Source organism: Pinus tabuliformis, chromosome X, assembly GCF_031772625.1.
Source record: "Pinus tabuliformis cultivar Carrire ecotype Pingquan chromosome X, CPIR1, whole genome shotgun sequence".
NCBI classification, from domain to species: domain Eukaryota; kingdom Viridiplantae; phylum Streptophyta; class Pinopsida; order Pinales; family Pinaceae; genus Pinus; species Pinus tabuliformis.
In genome coordinates, this window is record NC_142308.1 from 715,152,012 (window position 1) to 715,167,089 (window position 15,078).

General features: G+C 37.2%; 1 protein-coding gene across 1 annotated transcript in view; it reads right to left on the reverse strand.

The window, feature by feature from the left end:
* Positions 1-10,315: 10,315 nt before the first annotated feature.
* LOC149141960 (uncharacterized) overlaps positions 10,316-15,078 on the reverse strand; it is a 28,351-nt gene continuing 23,588 nt past the window's right edge. The window contains exon 5 of the mRNA XM_089452953.1: positions 10,316-12,985. Coding sequence (XP_089309079.1) covers positions 12,756-12,985 — 230 coding nt within the window. The 3' untranslated portion in view covers positions 10,316-12,755. The remainder of the gene's footprint in view (positions 12,986-15,078) is intronic.

The window sequence follows — 15,078 nt, forward strand, 5'->3', positions numbered from 1 at the left end:
TCCCAAGGTGGATTTGTTGGCTACGTTGGCATCTTCTTCTCCTAGTAGATGAGTAATAATGGATATGAGAGGTCTGACAGACTCTGCATAGAGGGTGATGGGGAAACTATCAACAACAGGAAAGGTATCTAGCCCAAGAGCTAGGATCATTTGCAAGAAGGGTTGCTACTTAGTGGCTGGGAGAGTAGAATAATAATACATTAAGGTGGTGTCAGTGAATTATAGAAGGTCAGGGGGAGAAGGGTACATCAATGCTCTCTGAATCAATGTTGGGGTGATTTCTAGGATTTTGACCCCCTAGGAGGAAATGAAGTAGTTGTTTTTGTCGACATAGGTCACTGCCAGCCAGGAGACAAAATATAGGAAGTAATACATGGAGGGTGAAATTTGGTAGTACAAACCTGAGTCCACCACTCGGAAAGGGTCTTCTCCCCTAACATACTGGTCAAACAGGTCGGACCATAGGTTGGCTAGGTCGTAGGAACAGGTCGGGTCAGTGATTTGCACTTCCATGTCCATGAGGGGGTCAAGGCTTGACGATCACTTGGGATCATGGGTTTTTGGAACCTTTGGGGCTTTGGAGGACCTTGAGGATTCCATTCCCTAATTTTAAACAATTATCCTATGAAAAACACAAAGTACAACTGAGTCGGTTACCTGGTCACTGCAGAGGAGGATGAAAACGACATTGGTATGAGCTGTCGAGATGATGGGGTGTGAAAATGACATTCTAAGAAGGTTACAGGTGAGAGGAGCATGGGGAAGCAATGAAGAAAATTTAAAAATTCGAGCAGGGGGGAGACTTTTTATAAACAATAGGGCCAATGGTCAGGTCACGTCATGATGATGTCACAAATGGTGGACGCGTGTCATGACAAGATATGATGATGGTGAGTGAGGTGGCGGGGGGAGGGTACATGGGTTACCATTACAAATTTCAAATTTCACTTTTTTCGTGAAGCATAGTGCTGACAGGCGAAAACCTGCGAGATGGCATGATCCCCATGTTGTTTCGGAGGTAGAACAATGCTAGGACGAACATCTTTTAAACCCCCTAGAATTAATCTCTGTTGCCGGATCAAAAGTTGACTACTCAACTCTAGAGGGAAAGAGAAGTTTTTTATCTGAGGAAGTTGACCCTCTAGACTTCTCCCAGAAAGCGGCAAGGTAGAGATGAGCAGTGATCTTCCCAAAAGTTGCATAGTTTTTAACTATGAATTTATTCCAAAGTGTCGAGGTCCAATGAGATATTTAGAAGCCTATCACTTGCCACCACATGCCACAGGGGGGGGGGGGGAAGAGATGGAAGGGCGAGTTCTAGGTCTTTGAGAGCTTGTCTTTTTCCTTTGACTTTCAGTTTGCTCCCTTACGTTCTGGTATTTAAGCTCTTCTCAGGTCCCCATTTTCAAACATGAAACATGTTGCCTTACCTTTGTAAAAATAGGGTCTCTTAAGCATGAATGCAAAGAAATGTAGAGTAGGTGAAACTAAACACCATTCACAACATTCAAAGAAACTTCCTTTTGATAGGATCTGATCAGAAATGAAAATGGGCCCTCGTCGAGTGGGATAAGCTATGAAAGCCCATGCAAGTTGGTGGGCTCGATCTGAGAAACTCTGAAATTATGGGTGAGGCCCTCCGAGAAAAAACTTGGTGCAGGTGGCTAGACACCCCCACCACCCCTTGGGCTCAACTTTGGAAAGTTAAATATTCTCCTAACCATTTCCAAAGGGAACTCATTAGATTATCTAGACAGGGATTGGGATCATCCATTTTCAACCAAGCTTGGAAGAACAGAGAATTAATCCAGTAGCACAGTTTTAGGGAGATTTGTAACGGGAAAAGTGCTCTATTCTAGGATGATTCCTGGAAATATCTCTCAGCCTTAGATGATGAGAACCATTCCCTCTTACAAAGGTCAATGTAGAATAAAGGTGAAATTCATGTAGCTCAATACTAGAAACCAAACCTTCAAGGAAGTAGATGGAGAGAATGGAATAGCAAACATGATTGGTAGCCCCTTAGTGATAACTTCGACTGTGTCTCTTTCGAGGGGCTTCTTCAAGAGTGCCAAAGCTTGGTGGACCAGGAGGATGATAAATTAAGATGGATTAAAAATTCGTTTGGTGTCTTCAACCTTAAGGAAGCCTACGACTATCTTACTAAATATGGTCAACTAGAATAGAGTCAGTGTTGGATTTCTCTATGCCTAAACAACAATGGTCGAAAATAACTCTCTTCATCTTACTGGTTCTCCATGGTAAAATCCTAACTTGGGATAACCTATGGAGAAGAGGGATTTCAGACCCTTCTCGATGTTGTCTTTGTGAGAACTAGGAAGAATCCATTAATCACCTCTTGAGCTCCTGTGACTTCACTTCAGCTCACTGGGAGTGGGGGGATAAAGTTCTCAGGATGACCAACAAGAGAAAAAAAATCTCTACAAGACACCCTGAATAAGTGGCAGCCTCACATCACTTCTCACCTAATGGTCAACAGATCTTGGAAATTTCTCCCAGGGACCCTTTGTTGGTTGATTTGGAAAGAATGGAACGCAAGAATATTCAGAAATTTGAATAAATCATGAGAATTTCTTCTTACCAAAGTCAAGAAGATAATACGTGAATCAGTCTCCATCTCTAATCTTCCTCTGATGCAAGGACCTCCATGGGATCTTGACCTCTGCATCCTTCAACTTTTGGACCTGGAAAACATTCACATTGTCATTCCAAATTCTCCCTCTACTAGTCCTCATATCCTAGATACCTCGTCCCCTCTAAAAAACAATGTTATCAAAGTCAATTATGATGGGGATTCCAAAGGCAACCCTAGAACTACAGGCTCCAGTGGAGTCTTTCAAAATCATAAGGGGGATTTTCTCTAGATCTTCCATGGAAAATCGGGGATCAATACCAACAATGTCACAGAGCTTTAGGCTATGGATCATAGGCTCACAATTGTGAGGGACCAACAATTTGTTTCATTGATCATAGAGAGAGACTCAACGTTGGACACCTCAGTTTCCCACGCGCTCTAGCATAGTACTTCGGTCAGCAAGGTGACCACCAAATAGAGGTTGACGAAGACTCTCCAGCACATTCAACAACACATCATCGAATTAGGAGGGGTCCACTTCTAGGCAATTAGATGAAAGGCCAACTCTGTTGCAGTCTGGATGGAAAATGAGGGGATAGTTGGTAGAGCCATATTAACATCCCATGGATGAAGGATATAAATGACATATCTCGACGTCAAGAGTTTGAAGGGATCAATCAAATTTAGGACAAAGATATTTGCAGTATTAAAGAGCCTCCCAACCCACCTATTGGCTTGCAAATTGCCTACGATCGACTCATACAAGATCACTAAGATTATGCGATGAGCTCCATCACCAACACCATGCACAATTATTTCCCTAATTTGTATCTAATCTCATGAATGTATTCAGAATCCAATCATCACCACTCCTGCCTCTCAACCAATAGGATGAATCACTTCACCCATGGGATTGGTTTCACTATACAAGACAACCTTTCTTATTTTAATGTCATTATTCTCCTCAACCTCCCCAAGTTTTGGAAACCTTATGTTAACCCCCTTATGAATTTGTTCCATTCTCATCCAGTCTCCCCTACTCATTCTCTTTCTCACTCCCCTACTCGCCATCCTTTGGGTTCGAATCCTTGCCATTTTCTCCCTCGGGCTAGTCCAAGAATGGACCGCACCCCCCATTATGGAGGTGGCCCCTCGACTAGCCGTAGCAAAAGAGGTTTAAATATGGACTGGTGGCGACAAGCTAACATGAAGCTACAATAAGGGCCGAAATAGTTTCATGGAAAACTAATATAAGTTACCACAACATCATCCCTCGGGAGATCCAGGAGCACATAAATAACTTGGAGGATCCAGTCATGAAAGTCAAGAGACATACTAACATAGAGGAGGTGAATGTGCAGTTTACGTGGATCCCAGGCCTAGGTCTCACCAAAGCAAGAGAGAACCTCTTCATTCGAACCATTGAACTCTTATGGAACATGAAGACCATTGTGTGTCTATCCATTCAGGAGAACATCCGGGCCAGAAAGACTCTAGAAGAAAAGTTGGATATGTTGAATGATAAATTTACTGTGTATGTTGAAACAATTCACCACAAGAAGTTTGTCACAAAATATTCACCACTCTATGAGCTTCTCAAGCATCGGGATGCAAAGACTCGGGACGGGAATCAAAGTGTGACCCCCACCAAGATGGAGCACAGAGGTACCTCTGTTAGAAAGGTGAATACTGAGGATGATATTGCAGGAGATACGCTAGAGAATCCCCTCACAGTTAATGAGGATTGATCCATCCTAGATAAGTTTATGATGCAGTTTTGTGGTCACTTTTTTTAGTTATTTTCCCTGTGGGCTTGTCAACTGAATCATTTTACTCAAGATTTTAGAATTCAATCGAGCATTAGTCTCTCTGCCATCTCCTTTAAGGAGCGTTTTGCCACATATAATGTAAATAATGCTAGTTAAAAGGTCAGTGGGGTGAAGTGCATTAGACATTACATATGGTCTAAGATGAAAATGTTTTTTTGGTGGTCGGGTTATTAATCAAGTCGACCATGCTTATCAATTTTGTATGACTTTTTGAATTTGCAAGCTTAATACAAATGCATCTTACTTAGAAAAAAAATTATCGAAATAGGATTCAATATTAAATATGTGGGTAAATGTTTTGAAACATTAAATTTAATGGCGTTTATTATTAGAGACATGCAATTCTTATCGACCTTCATATAAAAATATGTATATGATGATGAAAAGAAATATATTATTACCAAGACATATAACTAGCATTTGCACCAGATGTTGCAAAGGAAACGTCGTAAGGCATAAATTGAAGAACACAAATACAACACAAGAGTATTTTGATAAATAATAAAAATATATTGACCACTCAAATCAATGCCCCATTAACTGGAACCACTTAGTAGACATATCTATCAACATTAGGATTATACACAATGATCAAGAAATTTCCCATATACAAACAACACCTTCGACAACAATCTTTTGTCACGTCCACATTTTAAAAAATGCCTTGGAACATGATTGGAATCTCCATATTGTCTTTTTCATTATGCAGATAAATCTTCCCTATTGCTATTTTCATCATGAATATTGTTAGTTCATTGTTGTAAAGTGTTAGTGTGTTAAAATATACAAACAGCACCTTCAACAACAACCTTTTGTCACATCCACATTTTAAAAAATGCCTTGGAACGTGATTGGAATCTCCCATATTGCCTTTTTCAATATGCAGAAAAATCTTCCATATTGCTATTTTCATCATGAATATTGTTAGTTCATTGTTGTAAAGTGTTAGTGTGATAAATTCAATACCATAAGTTCAACAAGCGAAAAACATTCCTCAATTAGCATAATATGTATTTTTCTATCACCGTGTATTCTTCAGTCATGCATTACAAAAATTCCATCAAAGAGCACAAGTAACAGATTAACTGATTTTTTTCGAGATCATAAACTGGAAAAGCCCTGAAACTTTTTGAGTTCCATACCTAAACTAGAAAAATGAACCACCCTAAGAAACCCTAAACCAAGAAAATGAAAAACCCTAAGAAACTCTAAACCAAGAAACATTTCACGCTGGTCAGCGTTGCTGATATATTGATGACTGATCATCTCTGATGGGTGTGCCTTCTGCGGATAACCTGAAACTATCAAGAAATGCATTCCTTCCACTCAAAATAACATGAAAGAAGTCATTAACCTGTTTAGAGAGAGGATCTAACCCCTGGGCAAGCAATTGTGCACTTTGTTGTAATTCTTGTATAGCAATTATGATGTGTTCCACTTTCTCTGTTCCATCGACAATGTCAAACTACACCCGTATTCATCTATTCTTTTTACCTGGCCTTTGATGATGATAAGCAATGTTGAATTGGAAATGTGTATCACAACATTGCCAAAAGTGGCTCAATATTTGCTAGATGTTTTATAGGTGATAGAGTAAGGCATTGTTTAGTACAAGTTTTAGAGGTGATAGAGCAAGGCACTGTTTGGTATATGTTTTAGAGCTGATAGAGCAAATCACTGTTTGGTAGATGTTTTAGAGGTGATAGAGCAAGGCATTACATATAAGCTACTTTAAGAGGAGTTTTTTCAATATGAAATACAGCTCCATTTTGTTATGAAATGCATTGTTAGATGGACATTTAAGATCAACAAGTATACTGTCATTAACTCTTAGGGCTTAGTAAACCAGTACAAAACCATCTTTATGTTTATAGGATTTTCCATGCGTGGAAGCAACCTTAGTCCTTAATGCACTTACTTTTTTTGTTGCTTCTTTCATTGTCTTTGGTGGTATCTTGCTAGAAAATCCTTACATAAATTCCAATATATGTTCTCTAAAACAATATAAAATTCTCTCAAATGCAAAACATGAGCTTGGATACCACTTGGAGCAAAACCACATCACAAAAGACACATTGTACATTGAACGCACAAACAATATGTTCCTTTCTTCCAATTTTTTACATTTTGCATTAAAGTAAACAATATCCAAGCCACTAAGTAGATAACTCTGTTCTTTTTCCTGTCTATGGGTGCACTGAGGCAAAGATTTTTGTTTTCTGAGGAAACTAAAAAAATAACTGTCCATAAATATCTAATTGATAAAGACTATTTAGTAATGATTTTTAACTTATCACAAAAAGCACACTCATTTTTATGCCATCACTAAGAATCGAAGGTACGCTTTTGTATGAAAGTTAGACATGGATGGAAGGAGTTTGACTATATTTTGTGGTTCTAGATGTCTACTAATACGACCTAATTTGACCTTGAATGATGCAAGTTCTGGTTTCTTGAGCTTTTTATAAAGACAATGTTGAATTAAGATTTTGAGCTTTTTCTGATCTTGAGTAGAGTTTAGAGGATGTTTCCTTCATTACCAATACAAGTTTGGATACATCCCATAACATAGCTAAATTAACCTGAATGGATTTTTCTCCAATATTGTTTTTTCCAAGGCATTATGTTCCTTAGTTAGCTCAATTCATCTACAGACACAACAAGGACCTTGAAAATCCAGCCATTAATCTGAAAGGATATATGGTAAGACCCTATACTGTCATTATGAATGTATGGGCATTAAAATATAACAAGCAACACTTGAAATGGATGACAGATGGCAATAAATCATTTGTTCTAAATAGGATCATATAGAATGAAAAGGGGCGATTATATTTCTATATTGTGTTTTAACATCCGGAAAATCATGGTTCTTGCAGGTGGGCAATGCACTTACAGACGATTTCCATGATCTTGTAGGGATTTTTGAATTTATGTGGTCTCATGGTTTGATATCAGACAACACCTACCGGTTGCCCAATATTCACTGTGACTTTTCATCTCTTGTGCATCCATCAGCTCTATGTAATATGGTATTAGATCGTGCCGATGTGGAAATGGGGAATATTGATCCATACAGTATCTACACCCGTCCTTGTTTGAATAGTACTGGAACATATAGAAAACAATAGAGAAAAGGATATGTAAGTATATTATATACATTAAGCATTGTATATGCCAGCAGATCAGTTTGAAGGTATGCTTAAAGTCCAATTTCATATCTTTTGCATTTGGTAGTCTCTTTCCCATTGACATGATAAACTGTAAAATAAAGACAAGAGAAAAAGATGTGTAAGAATATTAGATACATTAAGCACTCTATATGCCAGCTTATCAGTTTGAAGGTATGCTTAAATTCCAATGCTATATCTTTTGCATTTGGTAGTCTCTTCCCCATTGACATGGTAAACTGTAAAATAAAGACCAGACTAGATGATTGAGGTCATTTTTTCTCAAATTAAACACATTCTTGCGTGCCATTGAGGTCCACAATTTGTTGCATGGTGAATTTAAATGACTGGTATCCATCACCTCTAGATGGGGATAATCAGATCAGCTATAAGAGCACTACTGCATTCTCTTTCTCACAGAGGCTTGCTGCATCCACAACAAATTTATCGTGTTCTTCAATAACACACTGGCACCCTAAGCATTTTATGGTAAAACAAAACACATAATTTCAGTCAAACAAAGATGGTTACAAAGTTCTCAATGATCAAGGATTTTCTGATCAAATTGTTTTCTGTCGCTTTCTCTCTATCTGCCCCATGAAAACAATCAAGCCCATTAACTGGAGTCCAGTTTAGAGCTGACAGAACCATACTCGAGTCTGTAGGGTGCCATGGGGATGCTTTTCTTGTGCACTACAGACAGGGAAACAGGGTAGGGTCATTTTTAGTGTCGTTTGTTGTCAATGGATTCCTTGGATATGCCTCCTATGATGGAAGACTGACTATGGGACGTCCCAAATGTCAGGGGTTTGTCCTTGCCAAATGGCTATAATGGGATTCTATTAAAAAAATGTTTTTTAATCAACCACTGGTTAACATGAGCAAGATTTTCTTGATTGTGAGGTTATTAGTGGTGTATTTATTCGGCCAGAGTTTTGAAGGATTTGCAGGTCTTACTATTTTTTGTAAGCATAAGCACACATATCAGTATGGATATGTTATTGGAGAAGCTTAAACTCTGGTGGAAGGAAGCCATCATTAAAATGCTTATTATTTTAACTTATATTTTACTTGAAGCCACCTTTTCCCATTAAAAGACCTCACTCTCCCAAATCCCTTAAAGCATAGAAACAAAAGTCATAACATTTAATGAAGTGGCTTATAATTGCCCCCAGTCATCCCCTGCATTTTTTCCCTTGAAAATTTGGTGAATAGAGGCATGAGGAAGCATCGAGTCCCATTTCTTTGGTTGATGTTTGATTAGAAATTGTTATATAGGTCGTAGGCTAACAAGGTGACTTTTTAATCTTTTTTTCGTGTAGATATTCTAGTAGATTTTTCTTAAAATCCTGTCAGAAATCTCAAAAAAATGTAGTTTTATGTTGTTGAGTCTACACAACATATGTTTTCTAAAGACTTTTTACGGTGTTAAATCCATTTTTGCATTTAAAATTACAATTTAAATGACAAAATATTGTTGTCTCACCAAGAATTGTATTACTAGATTCCGGTGAAAAGGACCAAAAAAATATTCGCATTAGACTGCATCCTTATTCATCTATTCTTTTTACCTGGCCTTTGATGATGATAAGCAATGTTGAATTGGAAATGTGTATCACAACATTGCCAAAAGTGGCTCAATATTTGCTAGATGTTTTATAGGTGATAGAGTAAGGCATTGCTTGGTATATGTTTTAGAGCTGATAGAGCAAGGCACTCTTTGGTATATGTTTTAGAGCTGATAGAGAAAATCACTGTTTGGTAGATGTTTTAGAGGTGATAGAGCAAGGCATTACATATAAGCTACTTTAAGAAGAGTTTTTCAATATGAAATATAGCTCCATTTTGTTATGAAATGCATTGTTAGGTGGACATTTAAAATCAACAAGTATACTGTCGTTAACTCTTAGGGCTTAGTAAACCAGTACAAAACCATCTTTATGTTTGTAGGATTTTCCATGCGTGGAAGCAACCTTAGTCCTTAATGCACTTACTTTTTTGCTGCTTCTTTCATTGCCTTTGGTGGTATCTTGCTAGAAAATCCTTACATAAATTCCAATATATGTTCTCTAAAGCAATATAAAATTCTCTCAAACGCAAGACATGAGCTTGGATACCACTTGGAGCAAAACCACATCACAAAAAACACATTGTACATTGAACGCACAAACAATAAGTTGCTTTCTTCCAATTTTTTACATTTTTCATTAAAGTAAACAATATCCAAGCCACTAAGTAGATAACTCTGCTCTTTTTCCTTTCTACGGGTGCACTGAGGCAAAGATTTTTGCTTTCTAAGGAAACTAAAAAAATAACTGTCTATAAATATCTAATTGATAAAGACTATTTAGTAATGATTTTTAACTTATCACAAATATATGACCACACACATTAGCCTATAATATAGGATGTATTTGATTCTTTATTGTTGCTTGCAACCAACAAAATGCTCTCCAACAGGTCCAATTCTTTGTACAATGCTTCCTTTCTTAGATGCAAGTTGATTTGACTTTCTTGGCTTTAAATATTCTTCATCTGCGTTGTCATCTTCACCATCGACTTCCTTATCCTCATTGTTTTCTTCATCTGAATGTCCTCTAATTCATCTAGCCGGGAAGCTTCTCCAGTAAACCCCTGACACATCAAGTGGAATTAATTTAAAGTCCTAACATAAACTAATGGCAGATGTGCTCCTTTCCTTTTCCCTTGTGTGCACCCCATTTCCCCAGGAATTGTTCTGCTTCTCTTTGAGTAACTTTGCTCAACTGAGAGTCTATCAAAATGTAGACGTAAACACAAGAAGAAAGACTTCATTTCTGCAGTCGACAAATACATATTAGAGACATTAAAAGAAGCACACATTATCAATGAACATACTTCTAAAAAAGCAGATATTGATGGGATTCTTCAAACACCTATCCTTCCTAACTTTTGTAGCTCAAATATGAAAAGTTTAGATTTCAAAGTTTTTTTGAAACACCAATAAAGAAACAAAATTACATAAAAATTTAAGTTCATTTTTCTAAGCTACTCTTTCCTACGCTACTGCCTTACAATGTTTCCTTTGCCACATGTGATGCAATTGCTAGTATAATTCCATCGTAACAAATATGAACTCAACATGACACATAAAGAGATAAAACTGAAATAGAGAAAACAACAACATTTCGTCGATCTATCTTAACTAAAACCCAATTCACAACAAAAATTTAATTACACCCTTTGAATTAATTTCCAATCTTTATAATCTTTAAATGAAACAGAAAAATCTCATTGCTAAATTTAAATCTTTGAAATACTCATAAAAAAAAGCATCTATAATATAATTCCAACCCTAGCTAAACCCAATTAACAACAAAGATTTAGCTACACCCTATCTTCAATTCAGTTCCAAACTTTATAATCTTTAACGGCAACAGAAAAATGCCATTGTTTAGTTTAACGCTTTGAAATACTCATAAAGATGCAAGGATGCCTTCTATAATATAATTCCATGGTAACAATAATATAATATAATTCCATGGTAACAATAAGTCTAACAGAATATGGTAGGTAATTAAGCTATAGTAAGTAAATAAGGATATATATTTTCACTCTATTCAGGTTAATTATGGTTGCTAACATAGACATGGGATAAAATTAGTGAGGGTGGGGAACACCAAAAAATCCTAAAAATCGGAAAAATATCAGATAAAAATGGACAAACATCGGTAAAATCAAGATACCATCAAAATATCTGTAAAAATCCGAAAACATCAGCTAGGCCAAAAAATCGTGATTTCAAGATAAAATCTAGAATCTAGATGCTTAGAACACTGATGTTAATTCTAGTTTTCGTTTTACTATCAGTCAACTGGGGTGTCATGGATTATTTTTTGTCCAAATTCTCATTTGTGAGATGATGATGAGATATAATGCCTTGATAAATATTGACTTTAAATCTTGTAAACGTGTAATTGATTTTAAATATACTTGTGAATTCACCTATTACCAACAACAACCATAAAAATTCCAGCACCACTATCAATACCGCTGCCCTGATCAATTCCAGGTTTTACTACTAAGACCGATGCCTTTGCATATAAAAATTGGAAGTACAATTTATAAATGTCTGCCCAGCGTAACTCAATCTAACAACTCTTGCTAAGTGGCAATATGAAATTGTTAAAGAAAAATACAATAGGTTGAAAGCACTAATTAGTCCCCCCTCCTCACAAAGAGGGTTAGGCTTTACGTAGAATACAACACAACTGTTCAACTCGGGAATCCTTTATTAATTTCATCTATTAATTTTGGAGTTGTAGAGGAACAAATGCATATTTATGCATACAGGACAACGTCATAGGATGGAACTTGGCACCAATGTATAGAAAATAAACACACTATGGAAATTTGGCCTCGCATCTTTGCCTCATTTTTCACATTGCCAAACTCAGCCATGGTGAACAGAGGAAATACCTATATCATATGAAGATACAGGATTTCCACAATCAACAAAAAAATCCTAATAAACATAGTTGTCGAAGAGGCTCATTCAACTCAACCTCTTCTCAAGATAAAGTGTCAACCAGTTGTTCAAGATACTTTCTGCCACGATGTGGAAGATTTGTACATTTTTAAGTGTATGTGAACTCTTTGGGAGACTAGGTCCAGCATTAGGATCCTAAAGCTCTTCCTCCCAAAGTGACCTTTCTCTTTTGATGGTAATGGCTATCACCTGTGATAGCTTTACAGAACTTCAATTGCAAAACTAGAGAGCCACACCAAATGCATGGGCATGTTTGTAACCGGATGACTCTGTCTATCCTAGCAACCCTAGCACTTCTGCGTTAAAATTTTAACGCTCTTCACATTATTCTTCTTTACAATCCTGTAGTTATCATTGTTTTTTTATTTATTGAAACTATTGTATGCAAGGTACAGTTACATTTACGTCTCGCTCTAAACTCAAGACTTAGAAAGACAAACCCCATTGCAATGTTTGTTTCTGTGACTAGAATATCCATTAGCAAGCAAGATCCTCCCCTCAAGAACATACAGATTCATATAGAAATTAATAAGGTGTTCCTCATCGATATCTACGCAAGAAGCTGAACTCTATATACATTATTTATGTTGGCTGCATTTGGGGCCATTGCAGTCAAATAGAAGGGTAGAAAATCATTCGTTTTTCTTCTCTGTATGAAGTAGCGTCTCCAGAATAGAGAAGACAAATAAGGGACCAAACAGGGGAGGCATAGGCGGCTTACTAAAGGCCGCAGCCAGCTGCCCTGAGCTTTGCTTCTCAGATATACTGGCTTCCTTTCCGTTCACATGCGGTTCTTTCACATGATATTTTGAACTGGGTTTGAAATACACCTTTGTCGGCTGGTTCTGCTGAACGAGCCATTCTGCAATACAGACATGCAATATGAATGTAGTCAGGTTCCTAAATTTTGGAAGATATTAACTCCACAACTGGGAAATCTAATTTGACATTTTCAAGAACCACAAGGCTTTAATTTCATTGTACCAGCTTTTCTTGGATAGAACTTTTTCAGGATATTCTTACAAAGAAATTCCGCAGTTATCCACATACTCTAGGGCTTCAGTTCAGAACACAAAAATGAGACTTTTCTTTTTTGGTTAACAACCAATGAATATCTCCAATGACCTGCAATCCAAGTCTACAAATTGTTTAGTATGTGTTCTTGCTTGCACATTGCACATAGAAATTTTGCCATTAAGTCTATCTTATGAAGTTTACAGCATTTGTTTAGGAAAGTCCCAATACGCCAGTTTGAACCGATCATGATCCACTGCATAATTCTCACTATATTCGCACTTAGAAATTCAAATACACAAACTAAAACCCCAAGACATATTTGCAAGTTTAGACAGAAGACAGTACCTAGAACAAATTTGGTTTCTCAGGAAAGATATAACCAGGAGCAAAGAACTCTCATACTATCAAGGAGTGGCAGCTACTCTATAGAGTGGACCTATCAATTAAGATCATGTGTTCTGTCCTTTGAGAAAAAATTTGGTTTCTCAGGAAAGATATAACCAGGAGCAAAAAACTCTCATACTATCAAGGAGTGGCAGCTACTCTATAGAGTGGACCTATCAATTAAGATCATGTGTTCTGTCCTTTGAAAACAAATTTGGTTTCTCAGGAAAGATATAACCAGGAGCAAAGAAATCTTATACTATCAAGGAGTGGCAACTACTCTGTAGAGAGGACCTATCAGTTAAGAACATCTGTTTTGTCTTTCGAGATCACGTGTTTGAGTCTAGTGGGGGAGGTTATGTAAACCAGCATAGACTCAAATTATCACTGTGCATAGGTGATAGGGATTTCATCCATTAATTTGGTGTCTGACTAGGTCAATTTGAGTCTAGTGAGGGTAAAGTATGTACACCTGCATAGACTATGTAGTCAAATCATCACTGCACAGAGGTCATCTCTTGTCCCATAAACAAAGGGATTTCATCTGTTAATTTGGCCTCTGACTAGGCCTTGGCCTTAAAATTATATCATTCCTATAATTATTCAAATAATTGATATCTGAATATGCCTTGACCTTAAAATTATATTATTATGATAATTTAATTTGGAGATTTATAGTGTCTTTAAAGAATAGAAAACTAGACTAAGATTGGGCTTATTGCTCTGTTCCAGAATCAACAGGACTAAAACTGGAACTCTTGAGCACCTGTCTCAATATACAAGACAAGTTTAGCCTCTCTCTGTAAAGAGAAGAACAGAGGAAACAAAATCGGTACTTTACAGCGAAGTTTCCACAATACATACAGAGTCTATAACTTGTATGCAGTGCCGAACCCTCTAAAGTGAAGTAGTTCAAATGAATAGTCATCACCAATCCAGTGGACATCACTGAAAAATATGCATCTCCAGGTAATCCAAAGGAAATCCCCATTATGGCACATGTAGATCTGCAGCTCCAGAATAAACGCCAAATGGTCTCAACTGGACTGTGCAATGAGGGAAAGCCTCATCTGTGACTCCGTCGGTAACAACCACTCTTTACAAGGTAGGCCCCGATATAAATACCAACATTTTGAAAGAGAGTCTAAAATCCTGAAAGGCTCTAAAGGATCATAGTGTACAACGGTGATTTCCCCACAAAGATTAGTCTTGCACATTACACAAGACTTGATCGAGAAGATGATCCTCAATGTTTCTATCGAAAGCAAACATAATTGAAGGTGGTTTTTCAATCATTGACAAACGTAACATAGCACAAAAAGTGCAAACTATTCAGGATATCCAGGATTCCTTAAAAACGGGGCACCTTAACTGGTTCATTTTGTACATGACTCTACCAAATAAAGGCAGGGTCGAGAAAACAGATTAACAAACCCTAATATTGCAGCTATTGTGGGAACTTAACGCATGGTGGGCATGTTTTCTGGAGGCGCATCCTTCATAAGAATATCTGGTCATGGATACGAAATCTGTTTACAAGTATCTTTACTTCAC